The sequence below is a fragment of the Salvelinus fontinalis genome, chromosome 10 (assembly GCF_029448725.1).
Source record: "Salvelinus fontinalis isolate EN_2023a chromosome 10, ASM2944872v1, whole genome shotgun sequence".
NCBI lineage: Eukaryota > Metazoa > Chordata > Actinopteri > Salmoniformes > Salmonidae > Salvelinus > Salvelinus fontinalis.
This window is the reverse complement of record NC_074674.1, coordinates 28,401,477-28,425,824: the sequence shown is the minus strand read 5'-3', so window position 1 is coordinate 28,425,824 and position 24,348 is coordinate 28,401,477. Positions and strand designations below refer to the sequence as shown.

The 24,348-nt window shown below is 46.4% G+C and overlaps 1 protein-coding gene across 5 annotated transcripts in view; it reads right to left on the bottom strand.

Moving 5' to 3' along the window:
- The window catches only part of LOC129863925 (spectrin beta chain, non-erythrocytic 1-like), a 99,090-nt gene that overhangs the window by 62,456 nt on the left and 12,286 nt on the right, over positions 1–24,348 (bottom strand). For 3 of the 5 annotated variants that reach the window (XM_055936358.1, XM_055936359.1, XM_055936361.1), the window contains exon 2: positions 5,630–5,817. In XM_055936358.1, coding sequence (XP_055792333.1) covers positions 5,630–5,786 — 157 coding nt within the window. In that variant the 5' untranslated portion in view covers positions 5,787–5,817. Of the gene's footprint in view, positions 1–488; positions 1,238–5,629; positions 5,818–24,348 lie in introns of those variants that run through there. The other 2 variants (XM_055936360.1, XM_055936362.1) reach the window with 2 other exon arrangements.

Below are 24,348 nucleotides of genomic sequence, written 5' to 3'. Positions count from 1 at the left end.
CTATTGACTTGTATTCGTCTGACTGTGTGCCTGCGTTACTATAGTCACTGTGATGGCGTAGGCCACAGACATAGGCCAGGGCTGTAATTGGATATGGAATGCCAGGTGGCCTGGTGATCAGGTGGAGCTGATCTGTCGGCCAGCAAGTCAGTTTATCTAACTGACCTGAAGACGCTAGACCTGGGACAGGAACCTGGAACTACCCTCTGAAACACAGCCCACAAAAACAGGGACACTCTCCAGGAGCGGGCCAGTGGTTACCACGCACACCAGGAATAAAGGAGACACATTGGGGACACATTTCTTCACTCTCCATCTCTCTGAACTGGTGAATATTGGATGGACTTTCTGCACTCTAGCCCAACATAATATATAATACATCAGGAGCCAAAAAGCTCTTAACATCTTTCTTTCATTTCTTATTCAAGCAGGTTTAGGAGATTCCAGAATAGGTGTTAATCCAGCCTGGTATAGCAGTTGGCTCTTACCTTGCAGCTGTTTAAACCTCCCCTCCAGGATGTTGGAGTACTGCACCTGGTTAACAAACGCTGCCGGGGAGAGACAGGGCTCCTTTGCTCTCTGGTGGTCCAGCTCCATGTTGGAGCTCTCCCTTTCTCAGCCTAAATCACCTCCTTGGGTATGGAGCTCTGCAGCGTGCCTGCACCAGTGGGCTCTCCAGCATAGCACAAGGCCAGCAGGGCTGTCCCCAGGACAGGAGCTAGCTATCTACTCGTAGATTCCACTCAATAATCTATAGGTTTCAGTTGAAGAAAATTCTGTAAAATCCCAAACCAGCTTTTTATAGACACAGTTTTTCCTCCTAAAATCCCAGTCCTTCTTCTCTACCAGAGTGTAAAGGCAGAACACGCCATCCTATCTTCCACTTTCAAAAAATTATTCCTCCTTTGTTTTCGTCCCCCTCTCACTTCTTCACTGAAAAAGCAGTAACATGTGCAAGGGTGGAAAAGTTGTATTTACTAAGAACAAAATGTTCTCTTCTCTTCACCTCTTGTTCTGAAGTCTTTGCCACACTCCTCTCAGCAAAGTAGAAACCTTTAGGGCAGCACAGGTTCTCTTCACATTCACACTAACACACACTGGCTCTGCGGTTCCTCCTAACTTTGAGCGCGCATTCAGCCTCACACACACCTTGTTCTCAGCACAGCAGGAGAACCGGCTGCTGTCGGAAGGCTGTGTAAACAGAGCCTGCTGCTCTCTGAAAGCTGGGGCATTAGCATAAGGTGTGTTTTAGGGAGGAGCATGAGGGAAGAGCAGGCAGAGGGCTGGATCAGTGGAGGAGGGGTGACAGGAGGAGTGGAGAAGTGGATTAAACCATTCTGCAACATACAATAGGGTGAGGCAGAAGGTATATCATTCCAATCCTTTTAAATGCCAAGTAGGTAGTGTAGGAGGTGTGGTCCGCCAGTGAGGTGTATCACAGTAGCCATACTTGTGTTGTTCTCTCTGTTTTACATCTGATCTCTCTAGTCCTCTTTCTGCTCTACTGCATGGGACTAAAATAAGGTGTTAAGACAGGAAGGAAGTAGTTGAGAAACTGTCAGCAGCAGCAACAATCTCTTTCCTGCCCGAGCAGGGGAGAGAGAGAGAATGTATGCGTTTGTATACGTGTGTGCATGTGTGTGGTTTCTCTGAGTAATCACAGTCCACTGAGACCCACCTAATCAAAACCTCTCAGCATTGATTTCCAACATGTCTTTTTACACAAACAATGATTTAATGCTACTAAAATAAAAATGTCAACACATTCCTCAGAAATAATAGTCTAGATAACAGGTGTGTGCATTGCTCTAATTTTGCTGCAGCAGCAGAATGTCCTCTAGTGATCTGGATATGGCACACCAGAGCCGTGTTGTTCAGTAGAAACAAACAGGACAAAATTAAATTAGCTTTCTTACAGCAAAGGTTTGGGTAAACCTGTTTCGCAGAGGTCAGAGTCAGTGTCTGTGCTAATCATACAGGAGCCCCTAGGGTATAGGCTACAGCCTGCCCTGCCCTATCCAGGGGGCACTGGTCTTCAGAGCCGTTGTTTTATAGGCTGTGTTTGGCCTGCTTTGTGTTAAGTCTGTTAAGACGGTAGAGTACAGGGGACATGTGGACTGCAGAAGATCTAGGGGCCAGGGGCTTCAGAGTGACCAGGACTTTATAGAAGGAAGTGGCCTAATGAGTCCCAGAGACAAGACGCAGGGCTCTCACTGGGGGGTGAGGGGTTCTGTCACAGTTGCCAGGGGTGATGAGAAGAGCACAGAGCTCAGTGACGGACGCATCGCAGCCCAGACCATATATCAAACATCCCTGTTAACATGCAGGCCTGTAATGAGGAGGGCAGGTCTCTCTGTGTGTGTGTGTGTGTGTGTGTGTGTGCGTGCTCATGCCTTGAGATGAAGAGGCTTCCTTCCTCTATAAACAGCTTGTCTGCTTGCTGTGCAGATGGCTGGATAAACAACCAGGGATAAACAAAAATGTTCTGCAACTTTTGAAAACAAAGGGGGGGAAAAGTATTCAAGCAACCATTTGGCAGGAGCTCCTGTATGAAGCACACTGCAATTACAGATAATGATCTGGCCTACAAATATGAGTGAGACAGTGGAGCAGAGAACAGGAAGGGAAAGAAGTGACCCATCTGACAGGGGAACAGAGGAGAGGAGGGATCCACCCCCAGGCGCGAAGATATTGGAGGAGGATCTACATAGTGTCTCTCACATAGGCCTCTACTGTACACTGTGATGCTGTGTTAGGGGCTCGACTCGGTTAGTCTTCTGCACATTCCTCTCAGCCCAAGAACACAGAACAGACTGAACACTTAGGGATTCCAGTCAGTGAGGAGATGTGGAGAGAAAGAGAGAGATAAAGATGTCTGTTACAGCCACCACAGGAGTGAAACAACCACACTCTGCAGGTCAATAAGAGGCATCATGGTCGAGTTGAGGCTGTCAGTGTTCAGTCTCCACACTGAGGGCCATTACCTGCACTTTCATACCCTCCACGTTTTCCTCTCCTCGTCCCTCCGATGGCTCTCTCTGCCCGAGTCTCTCAGTCTGTCATGTTTTACCTTGGCTCTTACCTGCCATGTTACTTCCAGGCATTTCACACTCCACAGCTTCCCCATGGCCAAGATACACCAGTCAGGTATGTGAAGACATCCTGGGACGTCAGATATTATTAGGCCACGAAAACAGTTGGATGAATCACACCAACACACACAAACAGAAGCCGGAAGCATTTAAATGAACACCTGAGGGAAGGAGGCACTACTAGGTCATGACAGGAAAAAAGGCAGGTAACCAGGGAGCTGCTGATCAAAGTCACAGTTCTAATAGCTCGTAGAGTAATGAACCTTAGAGGCTACACATAATATATAGGGCTCTGTCCTCAGACTACAGAAGTCTAGATAGGACATTTAGAGCTAGCTGTGCATAGAGGAGTCCACAAATTGAGAGCCAAATCCATGCAAATGAGCCTGGGCCCAGGAGATGATATCAGCTCCTTCACTGTGTAGGGGGAGCAGAGGATGAAAAGAGAGATGAGACAGATGGACTGATCATAGATCCTGTGACCGATGGACTGATCACAGATCCTGTGACCGATGGACTGATCACAGATCCTGTGACCGATGGACTGATCACAGATCCTGTGACCGATGGACTGATCACAGATCCTGTGGGCTAAGGCTGTTTCTCCTAGGACTGTCCCCAACAACAACATTCAATCGATTCATCTCAATGTATTTTTGCAGGGCGCTGGTAGTGCACCTCCTTGCACAAAGGCGGAGGTAGCGGTCCTGCTGCTGGGTTGTTGCCCTCCTACGGCCTCCTCCACGTCTCCTGATGTACTGGCCTGTCTCCTGGTAGCGCCTCCATGCTCTGGACACTACGCTGACAGACACAGCAAACCTTTTTGCCACAGCTCGCATTGATGTGCCATCCTGGATGAACTGCACTACCTGAGCCACTTGTGTGGGTTGTAGACTCCGTCTCATGCTACCACTAGAGTGAGAGCACCGCCAGCATTCAAAAGTGACCAAAACATCAGCCAAAAAGCATAGGAACTGAGAAGTGGTCTGTGATCACCACCTGCAGAATCACTCCTTTTTTGGGGGTGTCTTGCTAATTGCCTATAATTTCCACCTTTTGTCTATTCCATTTGCACAACAGCACGTGCAATTTATTGTCAATCAGTGTTGCTTCCTAAGTGGACAGTTTGATTTCACAGAAGTGTGATTGACTTGGAGTTACATTGTGTTGTTTAAGTGTTCCCTTTATTTTTTTGAGCAGTGTATGTATATATATATATATACATACATATATAGGGGATTTTTATGGGGGGGGGTGGTAAAACGGTTTTAGTGTAAACTTAAACAACTAAAACCAGATATAAAGTACGTATGTAAAAAAGATAATAGAGCTATATATTTTTTAAATAAGATCATCTTGGAGAAGTAACAAGCACCAAAATACAAACTAGACAGTCAGGGGGAATGTAAAATTAAAATTCACCAAATTAGCTTTGAAACTGCAATTTTTCTCTCAGACCCATGACAAAATGTGTAGAATTGCAGGGAATTAGTTTTAAAACTACAACATTTTCTCCACCCCATGGCAAAATGTGTAAAATTGCATGAAACTTGCTTTAAAACAGCAAGAGGCCTCTAAAACCGCGCCATTTTCCACACCCACCCAAGCTAACCTTGCAACCGCACCATTGGCCACAGCCTCCCCACCCTGCCAACTTTACCACCGCTGCCCAAAACAATCCTAGGGGAAACACTGAAAAAGTGTAGAAGAAATGCAGGGTGCTGTGGGGGAGGGGGAGCTACTGTAGCTGTTGCAAAGTGTCAAAGAATGTGCACATCAAGCCCCTACTTGTGAAAAGGAGACGTGTCAGCAGCATTCCCAGGGAGTAAAGAGCACACACACACACCCACACTTATGGAGTCTTATGGAAAATACTGTATGAATACACAAACACACACAGCTCCTCTAACCACACACCCACACACCTCCACTACTTGGGTCATACTAGTTTGTTAGTCAGTTCAGTGTGATCTATTGCAGAGGTGTGTGAAGTCATGTCGGAGAAGATGACAAACAACCAACACACTTACAGCTCTGTTCTCCTTTCCATAACTGATCCATAAGGCATTTGGTTAGTGGTTAAACATCTACATACATTAACATACACATGACATTATGATGGTGACAGGGTCTGAACGGGTCTGTTACCACAGAGAGAGTGGTTTCTTTTCAATGTGTGATGGTGAGGCTAACCTTTTAACAGTATACTAGTATCAGTGTACTATCATGTATTCACAGTCTGTAGTTGTTTCAGTTGTTTTTCCTCCAGTGTGGTGTGGTGTGTCTGTGAAGGGCGGGGTGTGTTTGAGACTGTGACTACCACAGAGAGATCAGTATTTTGCAAAACAGAGGTGCCTGATGCTGCTGCCTCTGATTGCCTGTTGCTCCCTCTGCTGGGCCCTCCACACTACTGCAACCTGCATGGCTGGATGTTCCAGCACAGGAGGGTGTACTAGGAACACACATCTGGTCCTATACCCTGACACACATCACATGTATGCACAATACACATGTGCTAAAACATTGGGTTGTCCCACCTGCCAGAGCTTTGATGCGTGAGCGCTCAAAGAGGCGTGCCGAGCTGTTCTCATTGTCCCAGTTGGTCTCTGCGGCCAGGTCCCAGCGGTTGTTGATGTCATTGTACTGCTGCTGGATCTCCTGGCTGTCGAAGTCGGTGGGAGAGATGGTGCTCATGGTGACCGGGGCTGGGGGGAAACCATCCAACCTGCAGGGGAACAGAGAGAGATGGTTATCATGGTGACCGGGGCTGGGGGGAAACCATCCAACCTGCAGGGGAACAGAGAGAGATGGTTATCATGGTGACCATGGTGGGGGAAACCATCCAACCTGCAGGGGAACAGAGAGAGATGGTTATCATAGTGACCATGGTGGGGGAAACCACCCAATGACCCGTGCTGTTTTTGAATGGGATTCAAGAGTATATAATCAAATTCATGAAAACGCGGTCATTTAAGATACACTACCATTCAAAAGTTTGGGGTCACTTAGAAATGTCCTTGTTTTTGGAAGAAAAGCACACTTTTTGTCCATTAAAATAACATCAAATTGATCAGAAATACAGTGTAGACATTGTTAATGTTGTAAATGACTATTGTAGCTGGAAACCGCTTATTTTTTAATGGAATATCTACATAGGCGTACAGAGGCCCATTATCAGAAACCATCACTCCTGTGTTCCAATGGCACGTTGTGTTAGCTAATCCAAGTTTATCATTTTAAAAGGCTAATTAATCATTTAAAAAATATTTTGCTATTATGTTAGCACAGCTGAAAACTGTTGTTATGATTAAAGAAGCAATAAAACTGGCCTTCTTTAGACTAGTTGAGTATCTGGAGCGTCAGCATTTGTCGGTTCGATAACAGGCTCAAACTAGCCAGAAACAATGAACTTTCTTCTGAAACTCGTCAGTCTATTCTTGATTTGAGAAATGAAGGCTATTCAATGCGAGAAATTGCCAAGAAACTGAAGATCTCATACAACGCTGTGTACTACTCCCTTCACAGAACAGCGCAAACTGGCTCTAACCAAAATAGAAAGAGGAGTGGGAGGCCCCGGTGCACAACTGAGCAAGAGGACAAGTACATTAGAGTGTCTAGTTTGAGAAACAGATGCCTCACAAGTCCTCAACTGGCAGCTTCATTAAATAGTACCCGCAAACACCAGTCTCAACGTCAACAGTGAAGAGGCGACTCCGGGATGCTGGCCTTCTAGGCAGAGTTGCAAAGAAAAAGCCATATCTCAGACTGGCCAATAAAAATAAAATATTAAGATGGGCAAAAGAACACAGACACTGGACAGAGGAACTCTGCCTAGACAGCCCTTAGCCGTGGTATTGGCCATATACCACACCCCTCGGGCCTTATTGCTTAAATATGTATTCAATGACTGCATTTTCATGAATTTGATGATATACTCTTGAATCCCATTCAAAAACCGCATTGGACATGATCTAGGCAGTAGGCAGGACTTTCATAGCGTCTAGAGGGATTTGAAATCTAGACATCAAATCCTGCAGTTTAATACATGGAGATGGGTGTGGGTCTGGGGAGGGGTGTTGGTGTGGGGAGGGGTGTTGGTGTGGGGAAGGGTGTTGGCAGGGGTGTTGGTGTGGGGTTGGGTGTTGGTGTGGGGTGGGGTGTTGGGTGGGGTGTGGGTGTTGGTGTTGGTGTGGGGAGGGGTGTTGGTGTGGGGAGGGGTGTTGGGGTGGGGTGTTGGTGTTGGTGTGGGGAGTTGGTGTGGGGTGGGGAGGGGTGCACTAGACTAACTCCTCCATGTCGTCCTGGCCAGAGACAGATCCCAGGAGAAAAGACTGAACTCCGATCATGAGAGACTGCTGATGAATATTTCAGAGCAGAGTCGCAGAGCAGCCGCCCAGAGAGAAAAATCAGGTAACATCCAGGAGAGGAGAGAGACACACCATGGCCATGCACTGCTCCTGTCCAGAACCTCTTCCCATCCACTCCCCTGTGGTCTGACTGAGCTGTGGCATGGTCAGAGTTAAGGCCCTACCACCATGGGGAAGGTGTGTGGGGGGGGGGCATTCTCTGCCCTCTGTGACTACAGGAGAGGACAGGACAAGATTTCTCCCTGGTTACAGTGCCCCCCCCCCCCCCCCCCCCCCCCCCCCCCCCCCCCCCGACAGCTATACGGCCTGGTCCCTCTCACCTCCCCTCCCGTGAGGGATCTATCCAGATTAAAACACCTAGACAGACAGTTAACTAAAAGGCCCATTAGCTGACACAGCATGTTTGTTTAAGGGGTCAGATAACAGATTGCCAGCAGCATACCACCCTGCATACCACTGCTGGCTTGCTTCTGAAGCTAAGCAGGGTTGGTCCTGGTCAGTCCCTGGATGGGAGACCAGATGCTGCTGGAAGTGGTATTGGAGGGCCAGTAGGAGGCACTCTTTCCTCTGGTCTAATAAAATATCCCAATGCCCCAGGGCAGTGATTGGGGACACTGCCCTGTGTGTAGGGTGCCGTCTTTCGGATGGGACGTTAAACGGGTGTCCTGACTCTCTGAGGTCATTAAAAGATCCCATGGCACTTATCGTAAGAGTAAGGGTGTTAACCCCGGTGTCCTGGCTAAATTCCCAATCTGGCCCTCAAACCATCATGGTCACCTAATAATCCCCAGTTTACAATTGGCTCATTCATCCCCCTCCTCTCCCCTGTAACTATTCCCCAGGTCGTTGCTGCAAATGAGAACGTGTTCTCAGTCAACTTACCTGGTAAAATAACGGTAAAATAAATAAATAAATAAATAATCTGTCTGTTGATCAGGGCCTGTTTATTTGTTTGTTCTATTGTGTCTGTCGTAACATGCTGACCAGACCGTGCGCGAGCGTCGCAAAATACATTTTGAAATCCATGTTATTCAATTATTGCACCCACACTGCTCGCGCGCGCCAACGAACGTCTGCGTTGCCAAGGGCTAAAATAGAAGTAATTCCTATTTCTGACGCAGATCACGCTACAAGTCCTGCCTCTCCCATCTCCTCATTGGTTTATAGAAGCAGGTACCCATGTGCCATCTCCTCATTTTTACTCCTCATTGTACACACGTGGGTGATTGAAAGACGAAATGTTTTGTTTTGTCGTGGTAAAAGTGTAGATGCCAATCACCATATAAGTTCAAAGATGAAAAGGCCTGGAAGGAGGAGAGATGACTAGAAACGATTCGGTTGGCCGTTTTATGTGTGGAATAATTGTCGGAGTAGAAGACCTTGTGCATTTCAGATAAAAGAACAACTCAATGTTTATATCCCAGGACAAATTAGCTAGCAACAGCAAGCTAGATTAATAGGACAAATTAGCTAGCAAGTGCAAGCTAACTAGCTAAATTGCCATTCATGTTTAATGCTTTTTGACCTGTCTCCAAATTAATGTCATTGGTTCAGAGTTTGTTTTGATATTTTAACCTGCGTGTCGTGATCGCGTTTGGTGTAGTGGGACAAAATAAATTTATGCACGATAGCTCACGATGGCGCACGCACGCAGCCGGTTTGGGTTCCGTGTTAGTCTCTCAGTGGGATCCAGGGGTGGGGGTGGAGTGATAGGGCTGCTGGGGGTCTTTAGGGTGGAGCGACGGTGAGGCTGCTCCCCCTGTCCTCCTGCTGCAGGCTCTTCTCTCTCTTCCTGCCCTGCTGGAGGCTGTCTTAATCCAGAGGATTGGGCCAGAGTATGCTGCCTCCCTCCCTCCCTCCACCAGGATAGACAGCTCCATCAGTCACTGGCCTGCTACTCCATGTTCTGCTATAGGACACCACTCGTCCCCTGAGCTAGTGGCAGCACTACTTTACCACATCTACTAGGAAACAGGGAAAAGGTGACCTGCCAGGGGACAGTTTACCTTCTACCAGAGCTATTTTAAAATACTGGTAAATATTCATGGAGTTAAGTACGCACACACACTGACTCACCCCCTAATTCAGACATAAAAATTAGGACTAGCTAAATCCGTACTCCAACAATGAGTCCCCTTTAATACACAGACGCCGAGATGCACAGGTGGATCTGTGTCTGAGCAACCGTGAGGGGTAAAAACAGAGGAACTTCAGGCTCATATACTCGGCAGATACAGCAGAATGTGATGCCTTGCAGACAGTGAGCATCCACCGTCTCACATTGAGAATTCACAGTCTCTCTTCTCCTGGGTCTGTCTTCCCTCAGCTCAATTCCCTCTAATATAAGCAGGAAGCATAATGGTGAGAAATGTGGACATTATTCCAATGAAAGAACATTTGTCCTTCCCAGTCCCTCCTCTAAATTAACTGACAACAGATAAAGGCCACGTGTGATGGGGAGAACTGAGAGAGTTCATGAGGGGACACCGTGGAGGATGACGGGAGGATGGGGTGTTAAAACTAGTCTGTAGGGGGTGAGAGGTGTGGAAGGAGTCTGTGACAGGGAGAGCCAGGAAAGCTTCAGACAAAACTCCTAGTGAGGTGGCGAAGGAAGAAGTTGTGTCCTAGAGCAGACTGTAGATCGGCAGGTGTAATGTCTGATGTAATGTCAGTCATTGCATACAGGGCCTAAAAATTTACAGATTTTGGCATTGCCGGGTAAGATGTTTATTTCACCAGCCACGGGTGGTGTGGTCAGGACTCCACATTGCAAGCATTTCAATCGCATTTGTGAATAAAAATGGGCAAGTATGATCACATTTATAGTAAAATAAATGCCGCAGTAGCTGTTTTCAAAGTATTTCCACTGTTTTGTTTTATAGCTGGTAAATTAAATCACACAAAGTCAAAGAACTACAACTCCTATATAGAGGTTGACCGATTAATTGGAATGGCCGATTAATTAGGGACGATTTTAAGTTGTCATAACAATCGGAAATCGGTATTTTTGGACACTGATTTGGCCGATTTTTAAATATTTTTTAACACCTTTATTTAATCTTTATTTAACTAGGCAAGTCAGTTGAGAACACATTCTTACTTTCAATGACGGCCTAGGAACGGTGGGTTAACTGCCTCGTTCTGACAGATTTTTACCTTGTCAGCTCGGGGGATTCAATCTTGCAACCTTACAGTTAACTAGTCCAACGCTCTAACCACCTGATTACATTGCACTCCACGAGGAGCCTGCCTGTTACGCGAATGCAGTAGAAGCTAAGGTAAGTTGCTAGCTAGCATTAAACTTATCTTATAAAAAACAATCAATCAATCATAATCACTAGTTAACTACACATGGTTGATGATATTACTAGTTTATCTAGCGTGTCCTGCGTTGCATATAATCGATGCGGTGTGTATCGTTGCTCCAATGTGTACCTAACCATAAACATCAATGCCTTTCTTAAAATCAATACACAGAAGCATATATTTTTTAAACTGCATATTTAGCTAAAAAGAATCCAGGTTAGCAGGCAATATTAACCAGGTGAAATTGTGTCACTTCTCTTGCGTTCATTGCACGCAGAGTCAGTGTATATGCAACAGTTTGGGCCACCTAATTTGCCAGAATTTTACATTATTATGACATAACATTGAAGGTTGTGCAATGTAACAGGAATATTTAGACTTATGGATGCCACCCGTTACATAAAATACGGAACGGTTCCGTATTTCACCGAAATAATAAACGTCTTGTTTTCGAAATGATAGTTTCCGGATTCGACCATATTAATGACCTAAGGCTCGTATTTCTGTGTTATTATGTTATAACTAAGTCTATGATTTGATAGAGCAGTCTGACTGAGCGGTGGTAGGCAGCAGCAGGCTCGTAAGCATTCATTCAACAGCACTTTCCTGCGTTTTGCCAGAAGCTCTTCGCTGTGCTTCAAGCCTATCAACTCCCGAGATTAGGCTGGTGTAACCGATGTGAAATGGCTAGCTAGTTAGCGGGGTGCGCTTCGAGGGTGGCTGTTGTCGTTGTGTTCCTGGTTCGAGCCCAGGTAGGAGCGAGGAGAGGGATGGAAGCTATACTGTTACACTGGTGTAACAGTATAACTTTAGACCGTCCCCTCACCCCGACCCGGGCGCGAACCAGGGACCCTCTGCACACATCTACAACGGTCACCCACGAAGCATCGCTCCACAAAGACCGCGGCCCTTGCAGAGCAAGGGGAACCACTACTTCTAGGTTTCAGAGCAAGTGATGTAACCGACTGAAAGGCTGCTAGCGCACACCACCGCTAACTAGCTAGCCATTTCACATCCGTTACACTGGCAATACTAAAGTGCCTATAAGAACATCCAATGGTCAATGGTTAATGAAATACAAATGGTATAGAGAGAAATAGTCCTATAATTCCAATAATAACTATAACCTAAAACTTCTTATCTGAGAATATTGAAGACTCATGTTAAAAGGAACCACCAGCTTTCATATGTTCTCATGTTCTGAGCAAGGAACTTAAACTTTAGCTTTCTTACAAGGCACATATTGCACTTTTACTTTCTTCTGCAACACTTTGTTTTTGCATTATTTAAACCAAATTGAACATGTTTCATTATTTATTTGAGGCTAAATTGATTTTATTGATGTATTATATTAAGTTAAAATAAGTGTTCATTCGGTATTGTTGTAATTGTCATTATTACTAGCTAGAAGCCTGTGTTTCAGACATAAGGAAGTGGATGGCTGAAAACTTTCTACTTTTAAACTCGGACAAAAGAGAGATGCTTGTTCTAGGTCCCAAGAAACAAAGAGATCTTCTGTTAAATCTGACAATTAATCTTGATGGTTGTAAAGTCGTCTCAAATAAAACTGTGAAGGACCTCGGCATTACTCTGGACCCTGATCTCTCTTTTGACGAACATAAAGACTGTTTCAAGGACAGCTTTTTTCCATCTACGTCACATTGCAAAAATCAGAAATTTTCTGTCCAAAAATGATGCAGAAAAATGTATCCATGCATTTGTTACTTCTAGGTTAGACTACTGCAATGCTCTTAGACTACTGCAATACTCCAGTGCTAGCTTCCCTACACTGGCTTCCTGTTAAGACAAGGGCTGATTTCAAGGTTTTACTGTTAACCTATAAAGCGTTACATGGGCTTGCTCCTACCTATCTTTCCGAGTTGGTCCTGCCGTACATACCTACACGTACGCTACGGTCACAAGACGCAGGCCTCCTAATTGTCCCTAGAATTTCTAAGCAAACAGCTGGAGGCAGGGCTTTCTCCTATAGATCTCCATTTTTATGGAATGGTCTGCCTACCCATGTGAGAGACGCAGAATCGGTCTCAACCTTTAAGTCTTTACTGAAGACTTATCTCTTCAGTAGGTCATATGATTGAGTGTAGTCTGGCCCAGGAGTGTGAAGGTGAACGGAAAGGCTCTGGAGCAACGAACCGCCCTTGCTGTCTCTGTCCCCTCTCTTCACTGGGATTCTCTGCCTCTAACCCTATTACACGGGCTGAGTCACTGACTTAGTGGTGCTCTTTCATGCCGTCCCTAGGAGGGGTGCGTCACTTGAGTGGGTTGAGTTACTGACGTGATCTTCCTGTCTGGGTTGGCGCCCCCCCTTGGTTTGTGCTGTGGTGGAGATCTTTGTGGGCTATACTCGGCCTTGTCTCAGGATTGTAAGTTGGTGGTTGAAGGTATCCCTCTAGTGGTGCGGGGGCTGTGCTTTGGCAAAGTGGGTGGGGTTATATCCTTCCTGTTTGGCCCTGTCCGGGGGTATCATCGGATGGGGCCACAGTGTCTCCTGACCCCTCCTGTCTCAGACTCCAGTATTTATGCTGCAGTAGTTTATGTGTCGGGGGGATAGGGTCAGTTGGTTATATCTGGAGCACTTCTCCTGTCCTATCCAGTGTCCTGTGTGAATTTAAGTATGCTCTCTCTAATTCTCTCCTTCTCTCTTTCTTTCTCTCTCTCGGAGGACCTGAGCCCTAGGACCATGCGTCAGGACGACCGGGCATGATGACTCCTTGCTGTCCCCAGTCCACCTGGCCTTGCTGCTGTTCCAGTTTCAACTGTTCTGCCTGCGGTTATGGAACCCTGACCTGTCCACCGGACTTGCTACCTGTCCCAGACCTGCTGTTTTCAACTCTTAATGATCGGCTATGAAAAGTCAACTGACATTTATTCCTGATTATTATTTGACCATGCTGGTCATTTATGAACATTTTGAACATCTTGGCCATGTTCTGTTATAATCTCCACCCGGCACAGCCAGAAGAGGACTGGCCACCCCTCATAGCCTGGTTCCTCTCTAGGTTTCTTCCTAGGTTTTGTCCTTTCTAGGGAGTTTTTCCCAGCCACCGTGCTTCTACACCTGCATTGCTTGCTGTTTGGGGTTTTAGGCTGGATTTCTGTACAGCACTTCGAGATATTAGCTGATGTACGAAGGGCTTTATAAAATAAACTTGATTTGATTTGATTACAAATACATTTTTAAAAATCGGCAGATTAATCGGCATCTGCTTTTTTTGGTCCTCCAATAATTGGTATCGGCGTTGAAAAATCACAATCGGTCGACCTCTACTCCTATATAGCCTATTCCACCTCACACTGTAACACAGCCTGCCTCGGGGCTGTGCGCATGTGAAGAGCTGAGTGAAAAATATATTTTCAGAAGCGCTGCACACAGGCATAAAAGTTGGTCTAATTTACTTGAAACTTGATACTTTGTCCTTGCGTTTCTAGGCTATTTACATTGTTTTGTTCACAAGCTAGGTTGTTTTTCCATGTTTGAGTTTCAACTGCTAAAGAGAAGACTACGCTTCTACTAGTCAGACTCAATCTCACAGGCACAAACAGGACTCAAGTAGCGCTACCACAGGTAGCCTTAAAGGGACAGGTGAACATTTTTGTCTCATTTGTGATATTTTGGTTAAAAGACTCAGGTAATTAAACAATATATCACATTACTTGTTACTAGTAATACATGTATTGTTTTAGAAACATAAAGCATGCTCATCTGTTTTTTGTCGTTGTAATTTTTGCGTGAAAAAAATATTTGGGGCTGATAAAACATTTGAGTGGCAAGTAGATTTTCTTACATCTACCTGCCACAGTGGCTGGTGGACCAAAAGGTTAATTTGATGCCCTGACTGCATACCTTAGAGAGCTATATATAACTTGACAAAAATGTCAAGATCAACTAGCCCATGTCAGCTCACATTTTAGCTAGGTTTTTAAGCCCTTGGATTTTGTTGTAATGTTTGACTCACTCAAATATCACATCAATATACATTAGAAATGACAAAATGTGTAGAATTGCAGGAAATACGCTTTAAACCTGCAACATTTTCTCTCCACGAACAACAGGGGTGTGAACAGTTTGTGTCATGAACAGTGCATGTGACTGGGGGGGGGGGGGGGGGGGGGGGGGCAGGATGTTCCCAAATGCTGGAAAGGGGGCCTGAGTGATAAAGTGTGGGAACCCCTGTTCTAGAGGGCCAGACAATACAGTCCATCCAGTAATGGATTCATTTGATAGGACTGTAGCTAGCTACCTGGTGATCCCATATAATAGGGTTGTCACGATACCAGTATCGTGATACTCTGAAGTATCGTGACAAGGAAACGATTACAAAACATGCAGAGAAAAACGTTGAGAAATACGTTCTAATGTTGCAAACACACAGCCTTCTGCTGTCTTCCAGAGTTACATTTGTCCCCCCTCACACAAAATATATATCACACAATATTTTACATACAGCAGGTTTTTAAAGGACCAGAGTTCATTCTGCTTCGTGTTTATTTTTTTCTCCTGGAAAATAGAGTTTCGTGGTGTCACAACTCACAGGACCATCTATTCTACTGCCGATGTGCCTCACTTCAATGGCCTTATGCTGAAATCACATTTCTAAATCAAATGGGAAAATCAATGTGTCAGCCTAGCAGTGGATAGAACACACATCATGCTGCAACACATAATGTAACAAGCGTGGACGCTGCACCGCTCCTCACACATGTAAACATCCAAACAAAGAAAGAAGCAGGGTAAATCCCATTAGGGTCAGATTAGGAAGTGGCTCAGAATAGAAACCCAGCAGAGTCATTATCCTCAAAGAAAGACAGGAGGAACAGTCAGCAATGCTTCCATTCCCTCCCTCCCTCCCTCCAGTCCACTCTGCCCCAGAACCCCATAACCCCCCTACAGACACCCATGATGGACCCTCTTGGGCTGACTGACTTACCAGGACACTACAGTCCACTCTGTCCCAGCAACCAGCCGACCCCATAACCCCCCTACAGACAGGCACCCATAATGGACCTTCTGGGGCTGACTGACTGACTAGGACACTGCTAGAGCCTGAAGGCTGGAGCCTGGGGAGCTTTTGGGTCCTCTGAGGCAGTGTGAACAGACAGATGGCTCATGGCTCAACACCAGGCCCGAGACAAAATTATTTCCTGAGACCCCAATTAATTGTAGCAGTCAGTGACAAAATTAAAGTAAAACATTGAATGAAAGGGGACCAGCAAATGGAGTACCTAACTAACTGATTAGGCACAACAATTATTAATTATTATACAACATTCTTGCCAAAAACAGAATGTTATATAACAATCTCAGCTCTGCAGATTTTTCTGTGAAGACACAGAATCATGAGATCATTTATTCTGGTATCGTCACCATGTAGCTTGTTTCTGATCACAAGTTCTCTCAACCAACTTTACCTGGAATGCTTTTCCTTCACTCTGCGTCCAACTCATCCCAAACCATCTCAATTGGGTTGAGGTCGGGTGATTGTGTAGGCCAGGTCATCTGATGCAGCACTGCATCACTCTCCTTCTTGGTCAAATAGCCCTTACACAGCCTGGGAGGTGTGTTGGGTCATTGTCCTGTTGAAAAACAAATGATAGTCCCACTAAGTGCAAACCAGATGGGGTGGCGTATCGCTGAAGAATGCTGTCGTAGCCATGCTGGTTAAGTATTCCTTGAATTAAAAAAAAAAATCACTGACAGTGTCACCAGCAAAGCACCCCCACACCATCACACCTCCTCCATGCTTCCCGATGGGAACCACACATGCAGAGATCATCGTTCACCTACACAGCGTCTCACAAAGACACGGTGGTTGGAACCAAAAGTCTCAAGATTTCCACCGGTCTAATGTCCATTGTTCATGTTTCTTGACCCAAGCAAGTTTCGTCTTCTTATTGGTGTCATTTGGTAGTGGTTTCTTTGCAGCAATTTGACCATGAAGGACTGATTCACGCAGTCTCCTCTGAACAGTTGATGTTGAGATGTGTCTGTTACTTCAACTCTGTGAAGCATTTATTTGGGCTGCAAATAACTCTAATGAATGTATCCTCTGCAGCAGAGGTAACTCTGGGTATTCCTTTCCTGTGGCGGTCCCCATGAAAGCCAGTTTCATCATAGAGCTTGATGATTTTGGCGACTGCACTTGAAAAAAACGTTAAAAGTTCTTGAAATTTTCCAGATTGACTGACCTTCATGTCTTAGAGTAATGGACTGTCGTTTCTCTTTGCTTATTTGAGCTGTTCTTGCCATAATATGGACTTGGTCTTTTACCAAATAAGGCGATCTTCTGTATACCACCCCTACCTTGTCACAACACAACTGATTGGCTCAAACACATTAAGGAGAGAAATTCCACAAATTACTTTTAACAAAGCACACCTGTTAACTGAAATGCATTCCAGGTAACTACCTCATGAAGTGTATTTGTTATGTAACTGTGTAAAAAAAAGTACCATGTATGTAACAAAAAATATATATATATACACACAGTTGAAGTCAGAAGTTTACATACACCTTAGCCAAATTAATTTAAACACAGTTTTCCACAATTCCTGACATTTAATCCAAGTAAATATTCCCTGTCTTAGGGCAGTTAGGATCACCACTTTATTTTAAGAATGTGAAATGTCAGACTAATAGTGGAGAGTGATTTATTTCAGCTTTTATTTATTTCATCACATTCCCAGTGGGTCAGAAGTTTACATACACTCAATTTGTATTTGGTAGCATTGCCTTTAAATTGTTTAACTTGGGTCAAACATTTCAGGTAGCCTTCCACAAGCTTCCCACAATAAGTTGGGGAAATGTTGGTCCATTCCTCCTGACAGAGCTGGTGTAACTGAGTCAGGTTTGTAGGCCTCCTTGCTCACACACGCCTTTTCAGTTCTGCCCACAAATTTTCTATAGGATTGAGGTCAGGGCTTTGTGATGGCCACTCCAATATCTTGACTTTGTTGTCCTTAAGCCATTTTGCCACAACTTTCGAAGTATGCTTGGTGTCATTGTTCATTTGGAAGACCCATTTGCAACCAAGCTTTAACTTCCTGACTGATGTCTTGAGATTGTTTCAATATATCCACATCATGTTCTTCCCTCATGATGCCATCTATTTTGTGAAGTGCACCAGTCCCTCCTGCAGCAAAGCACCCCCACAACATGGTGCTGACACCCCGTGCTTCACAGTTGGGATGGTGTTCTTCAGCTTGCAAGCCTCCCCCGTTTTCCTCCAAACATAACGATGGTCATTATGGACAAACAGGTCTATTTTTGTTTCATCAGACCAGAGGACATTTCTCCAAAAAGTACGATCTTTGTCCCCATGTGCAGTTGCAAAACCGTAGTCTGGCTTTTTTATGGCGGTTTTGGTGCAGTGGCTTCTTCCTTGCTGAGCGGCCTTTCAGGTTATGTCGATATAGGACTTGTTTTACTGTGGATATAAATACTTTTGTACCTGTTTCCTCCAGCATCTTCACAAGGTCCTTTGCTGTTGTTCTGGGATTGATTTGCACTTTTCGCACCAAAGTACGTTCATCTCTAGCAGACAGAAAGCGTCTCCTTCCTGAGCAGTATGATGGCTGCGTGGTTCCATGGTGTTTATACTCGCATACTATTGTTTGTACAGATGAACGTGGTACCTTCAGATGTTTGGAAATTGCTCCCAAGGATGAACCAGACTTGTGGAGGTCTACAATATTTTTTCCTGAGGTCTTGGCTGATTTCTTTTGATTTTCCCATGGTGTCAAGCAAAAAGGCACTGAGTTTGAAGGTAGGCCTCGAAATACATCCACAGGTACACCTCCAATTGATTCAAATTATGTAAATTAGCCTATCAGAAGCTTCTAAAGCCATGACATCATTTTCAAAGCTGTTTAGAAGCACAGTCAACTTAGTGTATGTAAACTTCTGACCCACTGGAATTGTGATACAGTGAATTATAAGTGAAATAATCTGTCTGTAAACAATTGTTGGAAAAATGACTTGTGTCATGCACAAAGTAGATGTCCTAACCGACTTGCCAAAACTATAATTTATTAACAAGACATTTGTGGAGTGGTTGAAAAACACGTTTTAATGACTCCAACCTAAGTGTATGTAAACTTCCAACTTCAACTGTATATAAATAAATACAAATAAATAAAAGGAGAGGAAAGAGTTCCCTGGACGGATGGGTGGCCATGGCGACCACAACTTCCTGTACGTGGACCAGGGGTATGGTGGGAATGGTGATTGAGGGTGGAAAGGGGATTAGGCGAGTAAGGGGGGGAATGAAAGGGGACTGGGGGAGTAGGAGAAGGAAAGGGGACTAGGGGAGTCGGAGAAGGAAAGGGGACTTCGGCAGTAGGGGACTAGGGGGGACGGAGAGAGGACTGGGGCAGTAGGGGATGGAAAGGGGACTGGGGAAGTAGGGGGAAGGAGACAGGACTGGGAGAGTAGGGGACTAGGGGAGTGGGGGACGGAGAGGGGACTGGGAGAGTGGGGGAAGGAGAGGGGAATGGGGGAGTAGGGGGAAGGAGAGGGGACTGGGAGAGTAGGACGGAGAGGGGACTGGGGGAGTAGGGGACTAGAAGAGTAGGGTGAAGGAGAGAGGACTACGGGAGAAGGAGGAAGGAGAAGGGCCGCCCCCAGGTGGTGAGGGTAGGAAACAACATCTCCACCCTGCTGATCCTCAACACTGGGGCCCCACAAGGGTGCGTTCTCAGCCCCTCTCCTGTACTCCCTGTTCACCCACGACTGCGTGACCATGCACGCCTCCAACTCAATCATCAAGTTTGCAGACGTCACTACAGTGGTAGGCTTGATTACCAACAACGATGAGACAGCCTACAGGGAGGAGGTGAGGGCCCTCAGATTGTGGTTGTCAGGAAAATAACCTCACACTCAACGTCAACAAAACAAAGGAGATGATCGTGGACTTCAGGAAACAGCAGAGGGAGCACCCCCCTATCCACATCGACGGGACAGTAGTGGAGAAGGTGGAACGTTTTAAGTTCCTCTGCGTACACATCATGGACAAACTGAAATGGTCCACCCCCACAGACAGCGTGGTGAAGAAGGCGCTACAGCGCCTCTTCAACCTCAGGAGGCTGAAGAAATTTGGCTTGTCACCAAAAACACTCACAAACTTTTACAGATGCACAATCGAGAGCATCCTGTCGGGCTGTATCACCGCCTGGTACGGCAACTGCTCCGCCCACAACCGCAAGGCTCTCCAGAGGGTAGTGAGGTCTGCACAACGTATCACTGGGGGCAAACTACCTGCCCTCCAGAACACCTACACCACCCAATGTCACAGGAAGGCCAAAAAGATCATCAAGGACAACAACCACCCGAGCCACTGCCTGGTCACCCCCTATCATCCAGAAGGCGCGGTCAGTACAGGTGCATCAAAGCTGGGAATGAGAGAATGAAAAACAACTTCTATCTCAAGGCCATCAGACTGTTAAACAGCAATCACTAACATTGAGTGGCTGCTGCCAACATACTGACTCAAATCTCTAGCCACTTTAATAATATAAAATTGGATGTAATAAATATATCACTAGTCACTTTAAACTATGCCACTTTATATAATGTTTACATACCCTACATTACTCATCTCATATGTATATACTGTACTCTATACCATCTACTGCATCTTGCCTATGCCGTTTGGCCATCGCTTTTCCATATATTTACATGTACATATTCTTATTCATTCCTTTACACTTGTGTATATAAGGTAGTTGTTGTACATTTTTTGATTACTTGTTAGATATTACTGCATGGTCGGAACTAGAAGCACAAGCACTTCGCTACACTTGCACTAACATCTGCTAACCATGTGTATGTGACCAATACAATTTGATTTGATTTGAGTAGGAGAAAAAGAGGGGACTGGGGAAGTAGGGGACTAGGGGAGTAGGGGGAAGGAGAGGGGACTAGGAGAGTAGGGGAAGGAGAGGGGACTAGGGGTGTAGGGGAAGGAGAGGGGACTGGGGGTGTAGGGGACTAGGGGGGAAGGAGAGGGGACTGAGGCAGTAGGGGACGGAGAGGGGACTGGGGCAGTAGGGGAAGGAGAGGGGACTAGTAGGGGAAGGAGAGGGGACTAGTAGGGGAAGGAGAGGGGACTGAGGCAGTAGGGGAGGGAGATGGGACTGGGGCAGTTGGGGAAGGAGAGGGAACTGGGGCAGTAGGGGGGACTGAGGCAGTAGGGGAGGGAGATGGGACTGGGGCAGTAGGGGAAGGAGAGAGGACTGGGGCAGTAGGGGGAAGGAGAGGGGAATAGGGGAGTACGGGAAGGAGACGGGACTGGGGGTGTAAGGGACAAGGAGAGGGGACTAGGGGGAGTATGGGACTGGGGGAGTAGGGGAAGGAGAGTGGACTGGGGGAGTAGGGGACTAGGGGGAAGGAGAGGGGATGGAGAGGGGACTGGAGGGGAAGCAGAACGCATTGGAAGGGAAGGAGAGCGGACTGGAGGGGAAGTAGAGCGGACTAGGGGCAAGGAGAGCGAACTAGGGGGAAGGAGAGGGGACTAGGGGGAAGGAGAGGGGACTAGGGGGAAGGAGAGGGGACTAGGGGGAAGGAGGGGGGACTAGGGGGAAGGAGGGGGGACTAGGGGGGAGGAGAGGGGACTAGGGGGAAGGAGAGGGGACTAAGGGGAAGGAGAGGGGACTAGGGGGAAGGAGAGGGGACTACGGGGAAGGAGAGGGGACTAGGGGGAAGGAGAGGGGACTAGGGGGAAGGAGAGGGGAGTAAGGGACTGGAGGAGTAATCCCCATTGTGGCTAGGAGGAGTTGGGGCTCAGTGTCTGTACTAATCACCCCTAATCCAGACACACAATCCCCTGACCCACTATGACACTGACTCCCATACAGGACACAGCCTACAATACATACATCACACAGCACAGGCTATGACGTAGGCTACGACACACAGCCTCCGTCTGACACAGGCTCTGACATAGCCAGCCTCCCACTCGCAGCCTAGAATAGATACAACCTCAGAACACAGCCTCTGACACACACAGCCTCCTCCGACACAGCGTCGCACACCGGCTCACAACCTCTAAAACAGTATCCCATAAGTTCATCAGGCAAAAATACATTCTATTTTGCTATTTTTCACCATGATACCTAGCTGTCACCAACACCATCCCCCAAAACACATCCTGTGCCTCAGATAAGCCCAATTCATAAATGTAAAAAACAACAGTTTAAAATTGCCTTCTCTGCTATCTAATGGTTCATTACAATATTCCCCTGGTCACTGATAAGGTGATGAATTGGAGGGGACATAAATCAATAGGGCTTAGAGCTGGGGAGGGAGGGCCAAACACAGGACCCAGGGGGAGTGTCTGCCTGCCTCCTGGGGATGAGATGACAGGGTTTTGTTAGACAGTCTGCTCCACACACACTAGCCAGACTGGGGAGAGCCCACAGCTCTCACACACAAACACACTGTCTTTTAATACACAAACTAAATACCCAGAAATACCCTCTACTTTACAGTCATATTAATTCCCATCACACAAATCATCCGACTCACACACCACCAACACCTCTCTATTCAACCTTAATGAGACCGTGACCACCCTTAATGAGACAACAAGACCTCTCTAATCACCCTTAATGCATGTTGTTCTACAGCTAATGTATAACCTTCTCTCTGTTGTGATCAGATCAGCTTTATGTTTCCCCCCATTCCCTGGCCCCCCTCTCCTTTCAATAGCCCTACCCCGGCCCCCCTCCTCTTCACAAGCCCTACCCCGGCCCCCCTCCTCTCCCCTAGCCCTCCTCTCCACAAGCCCTACCCAGGCCCCCTCCTCTCCCCTAGCCCTCCTCTCCACAAGCCCTACCCCGGCCCCCCTCTCCCCTAGCCCTCCTCTCCACAAGCCCTACCCCGGCCCCCCTCCTCTCCCCAAGCCCTCCTCTCCACAAGCCCTACCCCGGCCCCCCTCCTCTCCCCTAGCCCTTCTCTCCACAAGCCCTACCCCGGCCCCCCTCCTCTCCACAAGCCCTACCCCGGCCCCCCTCTCCCTACCCTCCCTCCTCTCTTCTTCTCCTCCCCTTCATTGAGCGCCTGCCTCGTGTTGATAGCCATTATGGTGCCTGAGCATGTTTACGTCTGCCGAGCCGCTGCAGTGGATTTATGGGACAAACCTTTGACCCCTAAACCCACATAATGGATGATTTACTAAATTTGTCATGGTTGTCCTTAGTTAAAGGAACATTTCACCCAAAAACTATCTTTTTATTTCATTAGTCCATTGTTGATATGGTCCCAAAATGTTTTGCATGTCAGCAATCAAGTTAGGCTAAATAACTTTCAAAAGACAGAAATACAGCCGGTAAGATGCATTTTGCATCATATGATGAAAAACATAGCATTATATGATGCAAAATGTATCATACCGGCTGTATTTCGAAAGTTATATATCTTGAAAACTTGATAGCTGACATGAAAAACATGTTGGGAATATATCAACAATGGACTAATGAAACAGAAACAAAAAGATTGTTTTTGGGTGGAGTTTTCCTTTAACGTGCTACAATATGACCTGGATATTCACCTTGTGACCTTTTAACAGAGCCATCAGAGGGAAAACAAACACACACACAGTGTAGTGGTCATAATCAAACCAACAAGATGTCACAGCTGGAATGGGGGGGTTTAAGATGGTGGAGGGCTAAGACACTGAGCCCTATAGAACTATCCTATACACCATGAAAAACAGGATATCCTTTTGTGATGGGACTCTGAAAGATGTGAAATTATACAATAATGGCTCTTAGAAATCCTTTATCAATAAGGGTATTATTAAGGGGTAATACATCTGTAATAAAGTAGGCTACAGATTTGGAGATAGAATTGCTAGTGTAGTGACACAGCAGCACTGGAACATGAGAGCAGTAGTCTCTTCCTGCCATGTTGAGCAGAATGAATGAATTAATAATTTGAGACAGGAGAGGGAGGAACGCTCCCAAAGCGCTCATCCTGCTCTGCTGCCCACAAGATAATCCCCAATATAAAAACCCTGCTTTAGGCGTAACAGTTAGAAGGAAACAGGCTATTCTTTCCAGAATTCGAGGAAGGCTGGTGTGTTTGGTGGCAACAAAAACTGTGAAGCTCCTGCCCATCTCTCTGACCAGCCAGACACCAGGAGAGGAGAGGGCATCACTTTCAGGAGAATGATGTGAGCTTCGAGGTAACGCAGGACAGAGAAAGCAGCATCAACGCCACCTCTCTTTCTCTCAATCACTACTCTCCCCCCTTCCCTTCTCCCCTCCCTGACCTGCATTCCTCCTTAGCTGGTCTGTTTTCCCAGATAATCAGGGAGAGGGAGAAATGGAGCCCAGCACAGTCGCCTGGAGGGAATTAGCCCAGTGCACAACATGCCAGACGGGCACGCAGGCAACCCTACGCCAGGGGGATGGAGCCACACTCCCTCACCAAGACAGACAGGAACTCGAAGCCCCAACACAACAATTCTTTAGCTCCTTTTTCAAGACAGGCAGAGAGAATACAGGGAGTCTTAAGCCTTTCGCATGCTCTGGTTTGGCTGGCGCCTAGCCGAACTCGACTGGGT